General features: G+C 34.6%; 1 protein-coding gene across 15 annotated transcripts in view; it reads right to left on the bottom strand.

Annotated features, from left to right (window-relative positions):
* Window positions 1–23,137, bottom strand: part of LOC106077998 (calcium/calmodulin-dependent protein kinase type II delta chain-like) — a 105,000-nt gene that overhangs the window by 6,899 nt on the left and 74,964 nt on the right. For 7 of the 15 annotated variants that reach the window (XM_056020018.1, XM_056020010.1, XM_056020011.1 and 4 more), the window contains 6 exons: window positions 8,175–8,255; window positions 7,299–7,325; window positions 5,607–5,682; window positions 4,317–4,411; window positions 3,671–3,736; window positions 918–1,032 (listed from right to left, as the gene is read on the bottom strand). In XM_056020018.1, coding sequence (XP_055875993.1) covers window positions 918–1,032; window positions 3,671–3,736; window positions 4,317–4,411; window positions 5,607–5,682; window positions 7,299–7,325; window positions 8,175–8,255 — 460 coding nt within the window. The remainder of the gene's footprint in view (window positions 1–917; window positions 1,033–3,670; window positions 3,737–4,316; window positions 4,412–5,606; window positions 5,683–7,298; window positions 7,326–8,174; window positions 8,256–23,137) is intronic. The other 8 variants (XM_056020022.1, XM_056020024.1, XM_056020021.1 and 5 more) reach the window with 3 other exon arrangements.

The raw sequence follows: 23,137 nt of genomic DNA on the forward strand, positions 1-23,137 counted from the left end.
CTGCGTTTATATCCTGTCCATTTATAGTAATGCTTGGATCCGAGTAGGCTTTCCCAGGAGCAGGTAGATGTAAGACTTCAGTCTTGTTCGTATTGATGGTAAGGCCAAAGTCTGAGCATGCTCTTGAGAAGTCACTGATGATACTCTGCAAATCGTTTTCAGAGCAGGCATTTAGGGCACAGTCATCAGCAAATAGCAAGTCTCTGATTACTGCTGCATTTGTTTTTGATTTTGCTTTAAGCCGCCTCGGGTTGAATAGGCCACCATCAAATCTGTATGATATATTTATCCCTTTGTTTTCTCTATTTGTGAATGCATCTGTCAGCATAGCGGAGAACATGATACTGAACAGTGTAGGTGCTAGGACACAGCCTTGTTTTACCCCGTTTGATACTTCGAAGGGCTCTGATGGTTCTCCACTTTCTTGGAAGCGAGCCTTCATGCCATCATGAAATAGTCTCACCATGGTTATGAATTTTTGTGGACAGCCATACTTTGACATGATCTTCCAGAGTCCTTCTCTGCTAACAGTGTCGAATGCCTTTGTTAGGTCGACATATATTGAGAACAGGTCAGCATTTTGTTCTTGGCATTTTTCCTGGAGCTGCCTTGCTGCAAAGATCATGTCAATGGTTCCACGCTCTTTTCTGAAGCCGCACTGGCTTTCTGGTAGTTTTAATTCACTACAAATACATATTGGTCAAACAAACACATAATAATAAAAATAACTATAAAAGTGGCTTGGTATTAAACCAAGATTTAAACCTTAACTTTAGTCTTTCTTTTATTAGACCATTCAATATTAAATCTATCTTTGCCTATAACTTTGCACAAAGACAAAGCTCATATTATAATGCTTTGTACTGTCATAACAAAGGTGCTGTAGTGGATAGCAACGAATGAAGACATAGACCAACCTGTCAATGAACTGAGTTAATCTAACATACGCAATGCATGCAGCATCTTCTCCCAGTAAATGTACATGAGGGTTGAGTATACTTGTGTTGACTGGTTTGCTATTTTTTGACAGCACTGTAAAGAGTTAAACCAATTTATAAAATTTAAATTTAAATCAATAATCATAATTTTAAACATTTTAGACAAAAAAAATGTTTAAGAAACAAGGCAAGGGTATAATTTAATTTTCAGTTTTTATTGTGTATCTAAATAAGTGTGAAAATAAAATGTATTTATCTATATGCATATAATTTAATAATGTTAATTTGAACTTGTTATAATTAAATCTTTAGAGATCTTTCTAGATTAATTTTCAATGGCAGAATAATGAGAAGAGATATAAACTAGACTATTCCAAATAGAAAAGAGCAAATTTAAACACATTTGAAAGACTACAATATTAAATCATAAAATGTCAAGTACATTCAGTAGGCCTACATGAATACAATTCCCAAAATGTTATAATATAGTCTATTTCTATCTAAGATAATAATGCTATGTACTTAATATTAAATCAAAGTGAACCAAATTAAATGATCAAACCATGACTAAATCATGTACACACTGTCTGATACATTAACAAACTACTAATTACTGGTCCAACTTATCAACGGTTCAGTTCATGCAACATCTTTTGACAAGACTATATTTATTGTGTCTACATATGATGTTTATTTACATGTAGTCCTAAGTCTAAATAAGTGGCCCCAAAATTTACTACCCTTATGAAGCATTAACATGCAAGGCCTAAAGATAGGTCTAGGAACAGAATGAATAATATGGAAAGAACAATTTTATTTTAGGACTATTGAAAAGCAGCAAAAGATTGTAGATAAAAAAAAGAGCCTAACATGGAATATTTAAACCCCTGAGTGATTTGTAGCCTGAGAAAGATTACTAAGCAGTAAATCACTGTTTTACATTTGCTTAAAAGCTAAAGATAGCCTCTAAGGGAATGGAATGCAAATATATACCACATTTATTAAATAAAACAGAATTCATAAACCTTACAGAGGTGCCAGTTTTTGGAACAATCTTACATCTTATAGTAAAACAAACAAAAACACAGTTTACACTGCATTTTAGACCCGGAACCTTCATTTTGGCCATCCTTTCAGTTGCAACATAAATTATGATAGTGCTTTAGGTTTAAATATAAAAAAGTTTTTCTTGGTTTAATAATTTTTTATTTTAATTATTCTCTTTTGGCTAAATATTTCAATATTAAAAGCTTAAATTTGCATTTCTCAATTTTGTTAGCTAAGAGGTCAATGGAAAATACTTTCCCCAAGCAGGGTCCATCAAGCAATGTCCTGCAAATGGAGTTGCAGAAATGCATTCTCCTTGGTTAAAGCACACACTTCAAAAAGTAAAAGAGAGGAGGCCCAATTTAAAATAGGGCATGGGGCAAATAGTAGTCACATGTAGTCACAGGCTGATACTAAAAAAGTAGGAGAGATTCAAGGCATGTAATAGCACTCAGTAATTTGTAATAAGCATGATCATCTAAGATCATATTTAAGTTAAGGGAGACTTTTTATAGCGGGTCTGTAATGGTCACGTGAAAACATCCTCAGAGTGATGGCACTGAGTCATCCCAGTCTGTTCCAAACTGATAAAAAGATGTGGAGAATTGCATTGAAATGTTTTTTTAAAAAAGAACATTTAAAAAATGAATGATAGAAATGAATGCCTGATCCCACCATAACCTTAATTTACAATGTAACTCATTACAGGAGTGCTGATAGGAGACAATTTAAAAAAAAATGCTTTGGATCCTTCTGGTCAGTATGTAGCACCCCCCGCTCAAACCAAATGCAGCCATTTCATTTACCATTTCTGGCTAGGATGCAGTATACATCTGTGTATGTCAATTTTCAAACTCAGTGCTAAGTGAATCTACTGTTGGACCATTATCATTCAACAAACCAATGTTAGAAACAGAAGCAAAGGTTAGACTGTCTAAAGCAAAAAACTTAGTAGGAAGGTTTCAAAAGTTCAATGAAACTGATTCCTTGGGTTACAGAGAAATAGAAGCAGGATTTTAGCAAAAGCATGGAAAGTCTATAGCCCCATTATCTTGGTAATTATTGAACATCTAAAAAAAACAAAAACAAAACTATAATTAGATTGCAAACATTTGCATGTAATGAAAACAAAATGTTGACTAAGTTTCATATTAGAATGCTTGTTTGTCATGTTGATAAATAGGGAAACTAGCTGCAAACTTTTCTGGTACTCTATTCAAATGTTTCCAATCTCTTTATTTCACACATCTGTTAGTTGCGCCCATCTTATGCATTGTCTGACTAAACAAAAATACAAGACTTGAAAAAAAAAATAAAATATAATGATATTCTCTACAAACTAAATGTAAAAAGTTGAACACAGCAGTTAGCAGTGAAATAAAACATGGACATGGAATCCAATGTAGATGTCAAACTAATTGAATAACATTACATAATGTACATCTTCTACTCTAGCTTGTCTAATTTAACAATGTCATTTGACAACCACTGAACTACAGTACAATTCTCTACAACTTTATAGAATGACACTTCTGAAGCATTTCAGGTATATAACTTTATTACTCTTCAATGTTAAAAAAACCAAGGACCATTTATTTGTAATAGAAATATATTTTTTTTTCACAATCAAAATTGCAATTTGCAGAATAAACAAAGAAAAAAAAAAAGAACTGGTATATAATTACCCCGAGGGGGGAGGTCAGACCCATCCTGAGTAGGGTCAAGAGGAGAGTTTGTTTCTACAGCATTGGCTGTAAAATACAAAGAACCTTATTCTCATGGTGGGCTTTTTGTTTTTGAGTCATTGTAAACTACATTGCTTGATTTATTTTAGTCATTGTAAACTAAATTGCTTGATTTATTTTAGTCATTGTAAACTACATTGCTTGATTTATTTTAGTCATTGTAAACTAAATTGCTTGATTTATTTTAGTCATTGTAAACTAAATTGCTTGATTTATTTTAGTCATTGTAAACTAAATTGCTTGATTTATTTTAGCCATTGTAAACTAAATTGCTTGATTTATTTTATTCATTGTAAACTAAATTGCTTGGTTTATTTTGAATATATATCATCAATCTAATGCAAATAAAATTGTATTATCATTTTATTTCAATGATTAGTTTTCTTGAGAACTTGCAACCAAGTAGAACAAGAAACAAAGAACAAAAAACATTTGATTGATATATGCAAGTATAAGAAAAAAAAATTGACTAACAATATAGGCTACTATCCTTCATAGTTTTTATTTCCCAAGGGATAGGAAAAACAACACCCTATTGGGACATAAAAGTCTGTGGATAAATGTGTAGAGAAGTGAACCTACTTACCATGATCAAAATAAAACTTATGGAAGTCCAGACCAACTATAAGATTTCCTAAGGCTTCAGGTTCAAAGGATGTCAAATGAGGATCCACCAGTTTGCTAAAAGTTTAACAAGAAAATGAAACAGTAATTAGCCATAGCTCTGTCACGTAACATAGACTATCTAGTTGATTTTTAGTCCTCTGTAACCATCTCCATAGCACTAGTCCCCGCAACGTGATTGTTTTCTTATACCCTAACCATATAATGAGGCAGCCAAGACATAGCGGTGTGATAGGCTTTGCAGAGGTAGTGAGAGAGGTTTGGAGGAAAGATGGAACAGTCAGTTGTAGAAAGAATCTCATCAAGTTAAGTTGTAGTTTTTGAGTTGTAGAACCAGTACTATTATTATATCTAGTTTTAATTACGAGCTTGAACAAAGATAGTTAACTTATATATAATTTTTTTAAACACTGTGTATTTTATTCAAGTGATTCCTAATTCCAGAATTAAAGCTTTGTATTTATTGTTGAAGGATCTTCTTTGTTTGAATTAACAGTTATATTTTAATCTCCGGCATGAAGATCTTATCTGAGTGTTTAATAAATGTTTGAAATAGAAATCTACATTAAAATATCACTTCAAAAAACGAATTGTCCATTTTTCATAGTAACATCAAACTTATCGTTACATCGAAACAAAAGATCTTCACTATTCTATTCAGAATTGTCCTCTTTATAAAAAAAGTTTTATGTTCAAACTTTTTGATTTTGTTGGGAAGTGAAATGATGTGCAACAGGCAATTGATACTAGTGATTTGACAGAAATGTCAATACAATGTAAACTAGATTTTAATACAAACAGGATTTCAAACAAAAAATCTCTTGAGACATTTATTTATAATAATATATATTATAATTAGTTTTATATTTTGCCACTGTTTTGAAAAATGTAAAAAAAAAATCCTGACACAATATTCTGTTTCATTTCCAAGATGTTATAATAGTAAATGTGTGTGTGTGTGTGTGTGTGAGGGGGGGGGGCGCATATATATGTATATATTATATATTCATTTCATAAATAAAATGTTCAGAAGCCAAGCACTTTATGGCTCAGCCACCACACCTCCTCCTATTCTATCATAGAAATGGATAAAGAGAAGATTTTGTGTGTGTGTGTGTAAATGTTGTATATTATTTTACAGCCAGAAATTTAATTTGAAAAATATAAGTTTCACAACTGAGCTTTTAATTTTTTAAAAATATTTGTAACAACTTTTTTACTGACAAACACAAAGTAGGTTTAAATATCCTACGTGTATTCTCCATAATCTCCGCTAGTAATGGCTTGCAGAAGTTGTTCTGTCAGTTTAATAATCTCTTGTTTACGACCTGGGGAATTGAGAAATAGAAAGTGAAAAGAAACAAAGCAGCGAAGTTACTTTAACAAATAACTGAACAAAATCTGTGAAATTCTAGTGAGAGAAACATAATGAGATCAACTAAAAAAAAGAGATTTTTATGTAGATTTAAAGAGATAAATTAAATTTGGTTTTAGAAATAAAAATATGTTAAACTATAAATTCAGTTTTTAATTGGTATGCATAAAAAAAAACAACTTTAGATACAATTTTACTGCAGAATCATAAAACTTTGAAATGTTTAAGGTTTCATCAAAACCTACACTATAATGTTTCATTGTTCAATGAAGGGTTTCACCTTAAAATGTTCACTTCCACCTGCTCATTGTGAGAGTCTCTCCAATGACCAATTAAGGCATTCACACATATTGTAATGTCAATACAATCATGAATAAAAGGGTTGGACATGTTAGAGTAGAGAATAACTAGTGGGTGTCAGTTCAAAACAAATTAATGGACTACAAGTTGCAAATTTCAATAAAAAGCTTTACATATGGGTGAGCATGCAAATGTTAAAATTTTCTACTTAAAAAAATGGACTGTTAAACTAATTGTTTGGAAAAGTATAATTTTAAGTCAAGCATTTTTTAAACAAGAAAACTAACGAGAAGATATCTGTAGGTCTCAAGAAAGCTAATAGCTTGTATGTCTAGCTTATTTAAGCAGGTCATTGGTTATATGTACATCTTAATATAATTTTGTCTAGCAGTCTGCATTAGACCTAAACAGCAGTCATAGACCTTACAGTTCAATATGCAAAGAATATACAAAATAATATAAGCTGAGAACTAATTTGATTTTAACATTTGGCAATAAATTTTAAAGATTAAAAAAAAAAAAGACAAAATGAATATAGAAATAAATAATGCCACTAAATTCAATAAAATCAAAGTTAAAACAAATGTTCCAACAAAACAAGATGAACTCAAGTTGAAACAATACAAAATGCAATTCTCTAAACTGATCAAACTCTAAGACACATTACCAAGACAGTTGTAGCTAAATCTAGTGAGAGATGGAAATCAAATAGTTTAGCTAACAAACGTAGTCAAGAAGCAGAAACATAATCAACTAGAGACAAACAAGCAGAGAAAGGGGGGAGCAGTGGTAGATGAACTCTTTCATTCTTTTGAAACTATTGCTAGGAACAAAATGTTTTCAGTTGACCACAATGCTGTACACTGGAAGTAAATTAGAAATACATAAGTCTGGTTTTAACTGAAAACATTAATAGGTTTTTTAAGTATTGGCTTAGTGGAATAATAAAAAGAGTTACATAACTTTAAATATTTGAATGCAATGTATGTAGTTCATAAAGGTAACATCTATTCTTCTTATAAAACCAAAAAACTTAAATAAAAAATGGAGCTGTGCAGAAAGAAGGTTTCCTAGCAATCAGCCACTGCTCCCAGTAGGGATCTAGCAAATAATAATTTCTACAATCAAGTCATGGTTCAAACATCAAATGCAAACTAAACTCCATAAGGTGAAAGTTAGATCTGGCTGTAGCCCCAGTGTATCTCAAAAACTGTTCTAAAAGATGCTGTTACAATTGAAAATCACTGCACTCCAAGCCCTTATACTTACTCTCTAGGTCACACTTCACTGACACCACTTTATAGAACAAAATAGTACACAAGAAAATGTTAACTTAAAGAGTGTTATCATTACCACACTGTCTTGTGTTACTTTTAGTTAAGTAGTAGGTCATTGCATTTTAGATAAACATACATGAGTTAGTAAAATGAAGAGCAAGATTTTATAATTATTTTGAAAAGGCATGAAAAAACAACAACAATGGAATAAAATAAGAACTAATTAAAAGTTGAGGTTTCAAATATCAAGTTGTTTGCTCATAAAGCCAGTGAAAAAGTTAACTTCATTTATGGTAGATCACATTTAATTTTAACATAAATCTAAAAATATCTTATACACACACAAAATACAATGCTAAAAGAAAAACAAAAAGGCATTCATTTTATTCTAGAATTTATCTTTGAAAACAAATCTAAACATCTCTATTCAAACAGCCATACAGATTTCTAAGTTGAACAAACAAACTATTTGCTTTCATTTAATGTAAACAATCTTTTAGTCAACATTTAAGACTCTAGCTATCAAATAGCAATTGCATTAGAAATACCACCAAGATCTAAACAGACTCACTCACTACCAAACTCTTCCTGATGAGCTACTGTCAGCCTGGCAGGCACAGAGTCATGGTCACTAATTGTCTAATGTAGCACTTCAATTTTAGATGCATACAAAAACCACAACCAAAAACAGTAAGAATACATTAGTAGTCTACTGTGTGGACTATGTACCCAATGAGAGAGAAAAATACAGAGTATAGACCCTGACAAGAGAAAAAAAAATAAAGACACAATAAACATTGCATAGAGAAGAAAGACTTTCTGCCAGCAGTGTAAGACACCATGAAGGCATCCGCAGGTGTGTTCTTACCTTTAGAATCTTCATCTTCTATTGTATTACTTTCTGTTGATTCCTTGATGGCGTCATTTTTCTTCACATTCAAACTGCGACCTGGTAGAAATAAAGAAGACACTATATGAATAAATGACTAAATATTTCTATTCCATTTTCTGATTCTTTTGGCTGTCAAAATATTGTCCTCTTCTTCTCATATTTCCATGAAATTAGCTCAAAAGTAATATTTAGTTCATTAATCATTTCAATCAGAGTAAGGCATGCCTCAAAGTTTGTATACAATGGCAAGAAAAATCTTTATTGGTAAACAACTTTAAGATGGGTTGGTAATTTATAATTTTTTTTTTTTTAAATGTTGGCCAACCTATGTGTCAAAATACTACATTAATTATTTCATTGTATAATAATCTTATAAAATGAAGACTACACAAATTTAAACTAATAGGAGAAAATGAAACAATTAAATTAATAAATAGTTCAGCAGCATTCCCATTGAACACATAATTCTATTTAAAAAAAAAATATAGTAAAAAGATTTGTTCATGTCAAGCAAAAAAATAAAATAAATAAAGATTTATAAATGAAATAAATGTAACCATTAAGTGGCTTCTTATAAATGTGTCCTCTGCTGATCACTCAAATGTTTTTAGAAGTACAAAAAAAAAAAGCTATGGTATATATTGACAGTCACACTGTAACAACATTAGTGTAGGATCTGCTTCTACAAGCGAAACAATACAACAGTTAGCTAGTTCAAGCAAGCAGAAGAGGCAAGAGAAAAATGTCAAAGTCCAGCTACCTTACCCAGTCTTCACATAGAGTGTTAAAGCAAATACATTACTTTGTACAAACTTTTGGTCTCACTTAAATCAAAACACTTTGGATATTATTGCAAGAATGTTACATTGCTATGTCAAACTGTGTAGGACATCCTTGTCAGAAAATAGGTGTAGGACATCCATGTAAAGGAGTATTTGAACCCATACCCTTCTCCATTTTGAGTTGTTGTTTTTTTTATATATATTTCAAGCCCCCACTTTCCTCCAATGTATATAAACTGCATCTGTCAAAACTTAAGTTGACTTGAAGTACAATGAAATGTTATTTTCTTTCTATGCATCCAATGATGCTTACAGTAAAACAGTAAAAAATAACCATTGATGAAAACACTTGAGCCTACTTTCCAGACAGAAGAAAGAAACCAACACCTTCATGATTGTCTTACTAAATGATGCCATTGCTTGACTTCTTTTAAAAACAAGTATTCAGTTCAAGTAAAGGTTAACACATTTAAGTAAAACAAAAACAAGTTACAGCACAATTTTGTTTCAATAACAAAAGAGGTACAATACTATTTTCTAGTTCAGCTCAGGATTCCCAAAGTGTATTCAAGTAATCTTTCAATGAATCAAGTCTTTTAGCTCTCTGTTTGCTATTGTTGAATCATTCCAATGTATTCTACCTGATAGAAGTCAAATACTATCTGTGATGGTGAAATGTTGCATTCAATGTAAAGAGAGAGTCAAATAAAAAAAAAAAAAACCTGGAAGATAACTGATGTGCATGTCAATAGTGCAACAAAACAGACTTAAATAAATAAGAAATGTATGCATGTAACTAGTTACTCTCTTAGGACCTAATATATCAAAGAAAATAAATCTTTAAAAAAAAAAGACTACTCTAGTTAAAAATGAACAAAATTACTCAGCGTCTATTATCTTCCCTTGTAAAACAAACAGAAAATAATACTTTTTTTTTTCACTTGTACTTATTTGCACAAGGGAGATAAGCACACTTGTGTTTGTTTGCTTGTAAAAACAATCTGTCATTGAGTTATTTTCTCTCATTGTTCCTCACTAAGGATCTGTCTTGTTGTTTTGGGATTACACATTGTTTCATCTTGACACAGAAATGTAATCAGGTTTAAGTCAAGAAATGACAAGGGTACAAATGTTGGCCAAGTGAAGTGAAGCCAACTAGACTGTCATGTGAGGGTACCAGCCTCATGAGGGTACCCTCGTGGAAATGTCCTTAGGAGGAAACAAGTATCACCTCCCTTGTCAGCTACCTATTCATTTCAATTAGGAAAGATCTATGAGCATTGGATTCCCATGTCCCACCTAGCACTGCAATCTGTTACTCAAAAGTGCTCATACAATGTAGTGGCAGGCCTCCTAAAGTGATGTGGCAGTACAGTCTGGCAATACAAAGGATTTCCTCAGGCCACAACAGATGGAACTGTGCATTGGTTTAAGTAACAAGTGATTCAGTTTAGGAGACACCTTCAGACAGTGAAGAAGAATCGAATTCCTAGTGAATGAGAGAAATCCTTTCTTTTAGTCATCTCTCTCTGTTGGACAGTGTACAAAGAACACATCAACATAAAACATAAACATAAAACATCAATATAAAACATTGGAGTCTCTGGTCACCTGTTTCAAACTAGTTCATTCAGGTCAAAACAAAATGTTAGGAAATAGCTAAACTTCACCAAGCAATGACTACACAATTATTTGTTTCAACATAAGAACAATAGGAAAGTGTAGAAAAAGAAAAAGCAGTATGTACATATAAACTTTACTTTTGGTACAAGTCTTTCACCAGTATGTACATATAAACTTTACTTTTGGTACAAGTCTTTCACCAGTATGTCTTCCTATAGCTTCATGCAAAGAACCTCCTTTGTGTTTGTCATAGAAAACAATGTCACTCAGTTAAGAATCTAAAATATTTTTTTAATAGATATTTTTGAATAAATTATTTTAAATGATTTCTAATTGAGTTTCATTCTGCAACATCAACTATGGGCAAATGATACAAGATGCTACATACTTCCTTAAGATAGTTTCTGCTTTACTGGGTTCAAAAGTAACAGCAGTATTCATGTTTAAGAATGAACTATGTAAATTGTAAATAATATAATGAATTTAAATTCTCAATTATTTTTATCTAAGATGTAATAACATGACAAGAAAGAATTTATGTGAGTTTTATTCTTAATTACCTATGTTTGAAAAAAAATAAAATTGTCTATGTTTTTAGAACACCAAGTGTAACCAATTGTTTTTTGTACACTTCACTAATGTATAAGCTGCAAGATCAAAATTGGTTGAGTGTAAAGCAATACAAGACACAGCAGTATAGTCTTCTAAAACCAGTTACACAAACCTTGGTGTGACAGAGACTTGTGAAACAGATGCTTGAAGCCTGGGGCAGCATGTCTTAACATCACATATTTCATTGACATCTTTGCCTGATGATCTTAACTTAATAATTCAATGTTCATTTTTCACAGTACTCTAGCACTATTCCGAAGGACAAACAAGAATTAACAACTAGACTAAGTTTCAGAAAACAAAACAACTGATATTGAAATCAGCCTGTATCAAAGAATCAACCAAAACACAAATTCCCAGGAAACAGAGAGGTTTTGATGTCCACAACACACGGCTGAAATCCAGTAGTAAATTCAGTGACACTTCCAACATTCGGCAAGTCTCTCTCTCTCTATATATATATCATTAACTTGACACAGTGCTTCTAAGCCTGTAATCCGACGCAGTGCTTCTAAGCCTGTAATTCAAAGACCAAGGCGAGTATAGGCCGAGCAGTTGGATGGTCAGTCTACAAACTGAACACTCTCCAATCAACGTGTGATGCCTGTATTATTAGAACTGACGTCTTTTTTTTTTTGTTTGATTGACTCGGTCAGGATAAAACCACTGTGTTGCTCTTGAGAAGCCCTGAGAGAGAGAGAGAGATGAACTCTTGTATTTAGATGTACACCTAGCACGTGCACACAAAGCAGATCAATAGGACGACAATGGCCTTCTAAAGATAGTTGCTGTGTGGGTTAGACATTTTTTTTTTGGGTTGACTTTTAATAGAAACGTCAAGAAGAGTTATTTCCCCCCCCCCCCCCCCCCCCCGTGCTGTAGCATCAATCAGAAGGCTAGCTAAAAATATTTCCACAGACTGGTGTATTTAGTTTAGCGACCAGTCACGTGACAAGAACTGATGGCGATATAAACAAGAGAATTGCAGAGCGGTATTCAATGACGTGGAGGGCAGAAAGAAGCGAAAGGGGGGGGGGGTCCGTAGAGATAATAGAATCAAGAGATGAAGCACAACTTAATAAGAACAACAACAACAAAAAATCCAGAAATGGGAAACCAGCATATCAGCTGAGACTAATAGCATTTGTGCAACAAAAGATCAAAGTTGTCTGAGACCCGACTCAAAGAAGATTACAGATTAAAGCTCTTCAAACCTGTGGGTTCAATAAACGTTGTTTGTTTGTGGGTTGTTTTTTTAAATAGTGTTAAGGGCAGTGGAGTTGTTTTTTTTTTAAAGTACCTCTATGCAAATATTATTCTATCTTCACTTACAACTGGAATATAAAGAATTATATTGTATTTCTGCATATGTTTATTCATATATTTAAAAACCATGATGAACTCTGAGCTTCTAATCGATCCGCGTCTTGTGGCTATTGACTGTTGATAGCCTAAGTCTATCTTTAGCTAGGAAAACCGACACTGCAACGGTCGATGTCCACTATTTCAAGATTGGGGAGGGGGACTCTGTGTGGACTGCAGTGATAAGACCTGAGTCCCCGAGTTATCCACTTAACCCTGTCGTGACTAGACTCAATCAATACACACACACACGACTTCCAGCCGGGAAGTAAGTCATTGTCTGTCTGGGTAAGATGTCCCAACCATCAATTCACGCTCACCTTCTGGAAGCAAATTGCGCCGTGGACAAACATCACAGTGTAGAGATGGAATATACGGCGATTGACAAATATATTAAAGTGTAAGCTAATGTCTATAGATAGAAGGACACTACTTGTTACAGACTATAGATGGAAGGACACTACTTGTTACAGACTATAGATGGAAGGACACTACTTGTTACAGACTATAGATGGAAGGACACTACTTGTTACAGACTGTAGATTGGTAGATGGAAAACGTTAAAAACTTTTTCCTTGTGTTTTTCGGCTGCATATATTGACTAGAAAACGTATGATACAATATGATTCTCATAATAAGGAAATACCGATGATTCACAGTTATACGATTCCTAAGTACCATCAGAGGTGTCGCATCTGGCAGTAAAAATCAGTGGTACTGTTGCAAGGGTGATCGATTGAATGGTTGAGAATAAAAATGAACGAAGACAAGACAGAAATAATTAAGATTGGCACTCGGAACAACGTCTCAAAAGTCGAGGGCACAGATTCTCTTTAAATCACGAACTGCCAGGTTCCTTGTGTCCATGTGTGCGGAATCTTGGAGTTTTCTTTCACTCAACGTTTTCTTTCGACCCACACAAACGTCAGCTGTGCAAGGGTCTTTATCTGCAGCTACTCAGATTAAGCCAGATCCGACCATATCTGACAAAGGAGTCAACAAAAAAGCTAACTGTGGCATTCATACTCTCCCGCCTTGACTACTGCAACGCCGTGCTAGCAAGTATACCCGATGACAAAATCGCCAAGCTGAAACGAATTCAGAACAACGCCGTACGAATAGTCCTAAGAAAAACAAGACGAGATTCTGTTACCACTCTCTTGCGTACAATCCATTGGCTTCCTGTGAAAGCGAGAATCGACTACAAGTGTCATAAGTGTATCTATAATAAAGAAATGCCCTTGTACCTTAGCGAACTGTTCACTCCAAATGTCCCTCTGAGAGCCCTGCGCTCAATGAACGCTTCTAGTGGTGTCACGTTTCTCCCTCAAAAGCTATGGTCTGCGGGCTTTTTGGACCAAAGGTTTGGAACTCATTCCCCATTGATCTCAGACAGACGATATGTTACCCTACTTTCAAGAAGAACATCATATCCAATGTACACAGGACCAGGTTGAAGGGAGGGCAGGCGACCCACCCAGGGACCCCACAAGAGAGAGATAAAGTATTCGAATGTCGACAGGACAGAATTAGTTTTTTTTTTCCTTAAACATGTATTTTTACCGCATGTTTACTTTCAACCTTACAGTTGGCAACACTGTCGTGGTTAGAAGTGTGTCCGCTTGTAACGAGCTCGTCATATGTAAATGCATCCCCGGATGCCTCGCCTGAAACTGAAGACCTCTCTGTCCATTGTTTTGCCCTAGATGTATGTATTTGTACCAAGCTTACATCTCTGAACTAGTCTGTGTCTGTGTGGAATCTTTGACACACGTTTTGTTCTCCCACCTACCAGTCTCGGACCAAGTTAAAATTCTGCACACAATTATTCGATGACAACAAATGAATCAATTAAAAAATATATTGATCAATTAGATAACTAATTTTGTTTTAAATAGGAAAAGCACTTGGCTAAAAAAAAAACGAAAAACATTGAAATACTGAGAGATATGGCAGTGACAGAACGGTGATCTCCCTTCATATAAGCTTTGCTTTTTAATGGTTTAGGTTCTGAATTTATAGTAGTCCGTGAGAATTGAATCAAAAACTGTAGGCATATACAAGTCTAATGTAACCATTTTAATGTTTTTAATTTTCTTGTGAAAAGTAATAGTTACAATCTCAGATAGATACGTGTTAGGTCTACAACTAGATCAATTTACTAGCTATTTAGGCTGACTATTGACTAAGACTCAACGTACTATTTTGTGATTGTTTATCCACTAGACTCGACTAGAATAAAGAAGTTCACTGGAATCATTGTTTTTCAATAAGTATTATTAGTTAGAGTTGGGTGCTTTTTTATATACAAATAAAAGCAAATACAATTAAAAAAAATAAATAAATAAGTAGCCTATACTAGAGTAAATCGCTAACCGAATAGTTAATACCTCTACTAAAACTAACATACACTGATCTTTAAAAGGCACTGGATAAATGAATGGAATGACATGGAGAGGTAGTTTGACCGTATAGTGGTTTTATTTCTTAGAGTTAGCATCAAGTACTTTTTGGGTAGGACACAGAGAGAAACATCTAGCTAGTGTAATGTTGATCAAACTCTCATCTACATTCAAACAAGGTTTTAAAGATAATCATGTGGTTAAATATTTGTTTGGGATGGGGCGTTGGTTGAAAAGTGAAAGCCTCTGACCTATAGATTCAAATGACAACATTCACACACACACACACATATATTACTCGTCGGGGTCAGTCTAGTTCCATGTACTCTAATATCAATGTACGTACACGAATCGATTTGGGTTAGTGAAACAAGGAGCAGGCCGTAGTGAGCAAGGGGAGGCTACTGAATGCAACCTAGATTGACAGGGGACAAAGCTCTAAAACAACATGATTTTAAACTATTCAAATGATCGAGAGATTTCTTGCTTACCAGACCAACATGGCGTCTACAATGTAGTGCTGGACAGATGGTTCACTTATGTTTTAAGTAGTGTCTACAAGGTAGTGCTAGACAGATGGTTCACTTATGTTTTAAGTAGTGTCTACAATGTAGTGCTGGACAGATGGTTCACTTATGTTTTAAGTAGTGTCTACAAGGTAGTGCTGGACAGGTGGTTCACTTATGTTTTAAGTAGTGTATACAATGTAGTGCTGGACAGGTAGTTCACTTATGTTTTAAGTAGTGTCTACAATGTAGTGCTGGACAGGTGGTTCACTTATGTTTTAAGTAGTGTCTACAATGTAGTGCTGGACAGGTGGTTCACTTATGTTTTAAGTAGTGTCTACAATGTAGTGCTAGACAGGTGGTACACTTATGTTTTAAGTAGTGTCAACAATGTAGTGCTGGACAGATGGTTCATTTATGTTTTAAGTAGTGTCTACAATGTAGTGCTGGACAGGTGGTTCACTTATGTTTTAAGTAGTGTCTACAAGGTAGTGCTGGACAGATGGTTCACTTATGTTTTAGTAGTGTCTACAATGTAGTGCTGGACAGGTGGTTCACTTATGTTTTACGTAGTGTCTACAATGTAGTGCTGGACAGATGGTTCACTTATGTTTTAAGTAGTGTCTACAAGGTAGTGCTAGACAGATGGTTCACTTATGTTTTAAGTAGTGTCTACAATGTAGTGCTGGACAGATGGTTCACTTATGTTTTAAGTAGTGTCTACAAGGTAGTGCTGGACAGGTGGTTCACTTATGTTTTAAGTAGTGTATACAATGTAGTGCTGGACAGGTAGTTCACTTATTTTTTAAGTAGTGTCTACAATGTAGTGCTGGACAGGTGGTTCACTTATGTTTTAAGTAGTGTCTACAATGTAGTGCTAGACAGGTGGTACACTTATGTTTTAAGTAGTGTCAACAATGTAGTGCTGGACAGATGGTTCATTTATGTTTTAAGTAGTGTCTACAATGTAGTGCTGGACAGGTGGTTCACTTATGTTTTAAGTAGTGTCTACAAGGTAGTGCTGGACAGATGGTTCACTTATGTTTTAGTAGTGTCTACAATGTAGTGCTGGACAGGTGGTTCACTTATGTTTTACGTAGTGTCTACAATGTAGTGCTGGACAGATGGTTCACTTATGTTTTAAGTAGTGTCTACAAGGTAGTGCTGGACAGATGGTTCACTTATGTTTTACGTAGTGTCTACAATGTAGTGCTGGACAGATGGTTCACTTATGTTTTAAGTAGTGTCTACAAGGTAGTGCTGGACAGATGGTTCACTTATGTTTTAAGTAGTGTCTACAATGTAGTGCTGGACAGATGGTTCACTTATGTTTTAAGTAGTGTCTACAATGTAGTGCTGGACAGATGGTTCATTTATGTTTTAAGTAGTGTCTACATTGTAGTGCTAGACAGATGGTTCACTTATGTTTTAAGTAGTGTCTACAATGTAGTGCTGGACAGATGGTTCACTTATGTTTTAAGTAGTGTCTACAATGTAGTGCTGGACAGATGGTTCACTTATGTTTTAAGTAGTGTCTACAATGTAGTGCTGGACAGGTGGTTCACTTATGTTTTAAGTAGTGTCTACAATGTAGTGCTGGACAGGTGGTTCACTTATGTTTTAAGTAGTGTCTACAATGTAGTGCTGGACAGGTGGTTCACTTATGTTTTAAGTAGTGTCTACAATGTAGTGCTGGACAGGTGGTTCACTTATGTTTTAAGTAGTGTCTACATTGTAGTGCTAGACAGATGGTTCACTTATGTTTTAAGTAGTGTCTACAATGTAGTGCTGGACAGATGGTTCACTTATGTTTTAAGAAGTGTCTACAATGTAGTGCTGGACAGATGGTTCATTTATGTTTTAAGTAGTGTCTACAATGTAGTGCTGGACAGGTGGTTCACTTATGTTTTAAGTAGTGTCTACAATGTAGTGCTGGACAGGTGGTTCACTTATGTTTTAAGTAGTGTCTACAATGTAGTGCTGGACAGGTGGTTCACTTATGTTTTAAGTAGTGTCTACAATGTAGAGCTGGACAGGTGGTTCACTTATGTTTTAAGTAGTGTCTACAATGTAGTGCTGGACAGATGGTTCACTTATGTTTTACGTAGTGTCTACAATGTAGTGCTGGACAGGTGGTTCACTTATGTTTTAAGTAGTGTCCACAATGTAGTGCTGGACAGATGGTTCACTTATGTTTTAAGTAGTGTCTACAATGTAGTGCTGGACAGGTGGTTCACTTATGTTTTAAGTAGTGTCTACAATGTAGTGCTGGACAGGTGGTTCACTTATGTTTTAAGTAGTGTCTACAATGTAGTGCTAGACAGATGGTTCACTTATGTTTTAAGTAGTGTCTACAATGTAGTGCTAGACAGATGGTTCACTTATGTTTTAAGCAGTGTCTACAATGTAGTGCTGGACAGGTGGTTCACTTATGTTTTAAGTAGTGTCTACAATGTAGTGCTAGACAGATGGTTCACTATGTTTTAAGTAGTGTCTACAATGTAGTGCTAGACAGATGGTTCACTATGTTTTAAGTAGTGTCTACAATGTAGTGCTAGACAGATGGTTCACTTATGTTTTAAGTAGTGTCTACAATGTAGTGCTAGACAGATGGTTCACTTATGTTTTAAGTAGTGTCTACAATGTAGTGCTAGACAGGTGGTTCACTTATGTTTTAAGTAGTGTCTACAATGTAGTGCTGGACAGGTGGTTCACTTAACCTGAGAGAGAGTGAAAGTGTGTGTATGATTCAACCAGAGATAGAGAGAGAGAGAGAGAGAGAGTGTGAAAGTGTCTGTATGATTCAACCAGAGATAGAGAGAGAGAGAGAGAGAGTGAAAGTGTCTGTATGATTCAACCAGAGAGAGAGAGAGAGAGAGAGAGAGTGAAAGTGTCTGTATGATTCAACCAGAGAGAGAGAGAGAGAGAGAGAGAGAGAAGAAAGTGTGTGTATGATTCAACCAAAGTAAATAAAACTGAGCATCAAGATAAGGCCAAGGGAGAGAAGCGATCAATGACACTCGACAAACCAAGATGACTGGAAACTAATTTGACATTAACAGGCTATTTCCGACAAAAAACAAAACAAAATCTCATTGTATTTATCATTGAACGCTATGATGCTTACTAAGGAGACAACAAGAACCTTAATGAACACCAACATCTACATTAACGCAATAAAGCCTTGGACCCGAAGAATTGTGATTCTAATAATTATTCAGAAACTGATATGTTTGTCATAAAGTCACTTCATTAAGCCAAGCTGTGCTTATTCTAAAAGAACCGAGAATAAAGAGGTAAACTATAGAGCGTGTGTCTTGACACAAAAGAGACACACTCTTCGAATTCAGGCAGAAAACAAGCAATCTGCTGTTCCTTAAGTTTCTTTACACACTCATTCGTTAGCATTATATTTGTAGAGACACGACAGCTTGGAAACTCTTTGAGAAATCAAATCAGAGGTTATCACACGTTACCCAAATATCCATGACAAGTCTCAAGACAAGTCTTAATATGTACAAGAATTTTTTTTTAAATGAATAAAATTGCAGACAGATAAAAGTTCATACGATGTAAGCACGCGCACTGAGCCACACACAATAATAGACTTGTTTCAGGAAAGTTAGTTCAATACAGAGAAATCAGGCACATCCTAAAGCGATCAACAGCGGTCACTGTGTGAAGGGAGAGAAATCAACCGGACGTTCATCCGTCATCAAGAAATGTAAACAGAACCCAATTTGAAGCCTCTCTTTCGCCTCCCGCCATTGTGTAGAGGACACGAGTTAGATCCTGGGCGAGACGAGCCTTGGCGTGTTGCCTTCCTCCAGATCAAATCCATTGAGAAGAACAAGTTGAACACGACTCATTCAATCGATACAAGCAATCCGTACAGATGTCTTGACTCCACACACACACACACACAGAGTACTCTCATCATACAAATGTATGTTGAGGACGATTGAACTCAATTCTTTCGGACTAGACAATAGTTAAACTTCAGTTTAACAAGAGTAAATTAGCCACAGTCAAACAGTCATTGTTTTACCTTGAATTCATTTAGATCTAGGAAATAAAACGCATTTTCGCGCTCCAGCAGCATATTACTCACTTATCTGTTAGACATTGCTAGTAACATTAAATTCATAAGAGAAAATGTCACTACTTCATTTATCCTCTATATGTTTTATTACCTATTGACCTTTGGACAACTATATGAGCAAAAAGGGAGGTTCGGGGGGGGGGGGGGGGTCCTTCAAATACAATAATTAAAAAAAACACAACTACCCAGCACCTGACAAATAAAAATGTTTCTAAACACCAGATAATTGACTATCAACACATGAACAAAACAACCATCTCGTTGGTAAGGCAATGTCGCTGAAACATTCACACCGGGCCATGTACGCTAACACTTATTTTGTATATCAAATGCATAAATGAGAGAAAGCGTCCAGCTTGTCTAAAGAAACATGTCAGCTGTGTACAGGCTACTTGTAAAGGTCATTGTCTACAAACACAAGCAAGTGTTCAACAAAATGAAGACAATAAAAAACATGTTCATCGATCCCCCCCCCCAGCAGGAAACACTAGAAGCAATCCCAGTCTCTGGTACAATATGGAACTGAGCCTGGCTTCATCGGAAGATATAATAACATCAGCAGTACGCACCGGCTACGCCCTAGGCTTTATATTGTATATTCCGGCCGGAACACCCTCTTTTCTTTTTTTTAAATAAACGACTTCGTTTTAACGATCAGCCTAACAAACGTTTTAACCTCGAATTTGATGTGTACCCCTTACAATGAAAGCTCACCCCCCCCCTCTTTTTTTTTTAAATGAAGCATTTTGTAACGATCAACCTCACATACTTTCTTAGCCAGTGAAGTAGTGTAACTGTTACAATGAAATTTCACGGCCCGATCTCTCTCTCTCTCTCTCATTGGAACCCCCATTTTGGTTTTTTTTTTACCAGCGCATCCCTCATTTCTCCAATATAAACTTTTGACTTGATTTGGAAAGACCCGCTAAAAGCTCTCATAGTTTGGGTACGTTAAGTTTAGTTGTACTTTAACTTCACCCCCCCCCCCCCCAACAAAACGTTAGTCCTTCGTCGTACACATTCCCGTTCCCATTTCTGTTGGTATTTTGTTCTCTAAATAAAAAGCAATATCAATCATTAGGTTTTATTGACTGCCATTGTTTATATGACCCCTATTGAGTGTAGCAAAATGATAATAGATCTAGATTTATATTTTCAAAACTATTTTTTTTTAGTATTTTTTACAGTGTTACAAAGTAACATTACTTGCTCTCTCCTTCTCTCTCTCGAAAATAAAAAAAAATTAAAAAAACAATTCTAGATCTCTAGATCTATCTTATTAATGCTATTAGGATTGTTTTTGTTTTATTTATTTAGACCGCTTCTAAAAGAAAGCGCAAATGACGTAAGGCGTATTAAAAATAAGTAGACTTTGGGGAAAACGAAAAAAAAATGCTTTAAAAATACGGAATTTGTGATATTATTAAAATGCTTTCTAATTAGACTGCGGTCTTTTGGGGAAATACCGAAAATAAAATACAAAGTTTTAATAGAGCTAGCAGTTTTTCGCGAATTGCGGTGGTCAAGTTGCGTAAGTCAAAATGCGTTCTTAGTGAGCACCTAGGAAATATTAAAAGGAACCTGTGTACGAACTTTGATGTGGATACGTACGCTAGTTGAAAAGATCTGGTGATAGATCAGCGCTATTTTTGCGTATCTATAGTAGACTACAGTCTATAAAATTCGACAAGGTTTCAGTCTATGATCAATCCATCTATTCTTTTACCACTACATTTTAACTTGGAAGTTGTTTTTTTAACTCAAATGATAAAGTATCACTTTCAAAGCATGCCATCTATCGGACATCTCAGGTAAAGCTCATTTAGTTCTATTACCGACGGTTACCGAGGGTGTAATGTGGCCAGCACAACGACCAACCGCCTTTACTTTCCCCCAACTGATGTCAGGTGCCCATTCGAATTGAGTGGACTCATGGGCGTCCTTATAAGCCCAATTTTTTACATTTATTTATTCTTAAAATATAGAAAAAAAAGGCATTAAATATTAAATGCACTCAACAGATATGTTTACCAACATTGGTCACAATTAATCACATTCTCAGAACAAAAAATATTCAGATAGGAGCGTGCGACATTTTACTTGACCCACCATGCCGTTGGAGAAATGTTTTTCTGTGTCCATTTGTAAGTTAGAAATAGTTTGTCGAGTAAACTAGATGAATGAAAATATTGTCCCCAAAATTACTTTTGTTTCTAAATGAGCAGAAAGTATTTCTGGTGTAAATAGAGCTGTCTTCGCCCAGAATCTAGTGAGAGAACACAATGTTATCATTTAGTGCTCTGAACGAAAGCTTAGGTTGAACACAATGTTACCATAGAAACTGAACAGTAGTGCAACCTGAACATTAAACTAAGACCGAATCAAACAGTATGACATAGAACACACACACACACACACATAGAAAGTTGACATTTCTAATAGCAGGCCCAGACAAAATGGAAGAAAAAGGATTAATGTTGGTGTATGTTCACATCAGGTCCTCGCTGTGTGCTGTCCAGCTGCTGACTCAATAATAGACAAGAAAAGTGACATTTATTGAAGCAATGAGTTTGTTATTTGTGGAAACTCAACACTGTATTCCTATTCAAAGCTTAGAACATAAAGTATCGTTATGAAACCTTTTTTGTAAGTCAACGCTTTTTTTTTTCTCTTTGTAATTGTCTCTAAACAATGATTTGTTTTACTTGGCTTTAAAAGCCATAAACATTATAATAGCATAGCAACTAGGAGTTATCATGTTGTAATGTCATTGAAATGTCATAGCTTTGGGAAGCGAAACTTTTTTTTTAAAGTTGAATCTAGGCAGTACCGGTATATTTTAAAACATTCTCAATTAAAATTTACTTTGTAATTACACAGTGAGAGAGAGAGGTAAGTTTACAGGTAAGTCATTTTTAGTCAAAGAAAGAGATAATTTTACAGGTAAGTCATTTTTAGTCAAAGAGAAAGATAATTTTACAGGTAAGTCATTTTTAGTCAAAGAAAAAGATAATTTTACAGGTAAGTCATTTTTAGTCAAAGAGAAAGATAATTTTACAGGTAATTCATTTTTAGTCAAAGAGAGAGATAATTTTAAAGGTAAGTCATTTTTAGTCAAAGAGAAAGATAATTTTACAGGTAAGTCATTTTTAGTCAAAGAGAAAGATAATTTTACAGGTAATTCATTTTTAGTCAAAGAGAGAGATAATTTTAAAGGTAAGTCATTTTTAGTCAAAGAGAAAGATAATTTTACAGGTAAGTCATTTTTAGTCAAAGAGAAAGATAATTTTACAGGTAAGTCATTTTTAGTCAAACAGAGAGATAATTTTACAGGTAAGTCATTTTTAGTCAAACAGAAAGATAATTTTACAGGTAAGTCATTTTTAGTCAAAGAGAGAGATAATTTTACAGGTAAGTCAATCGTACTGAGGGAGAGAAGTGAGCAAGTCATGTCTGTTGAAGCAACATGTGAGTCAGTTGTACACATTGATCTGCTTGTTGTGTCGTTCAAGACCGACAAACTAAAGGTTAAAAGGTCACACACTTTACT

Source organism: Biomphalaria glabrata, chromosome 2 (assembly GCF_947242115.1).
Source record: "Biomphalaria glabrata chromosome 2, xgBioGlab47.1, whole genome shotgun sequence".
NCBI classification, from domain to species: domain Eukaryota; kingdom Metazoa; phylum Mollusca; class Gastropoda; family Planorbidae; genus Biomphalaria; species Biomphalaria glabrata.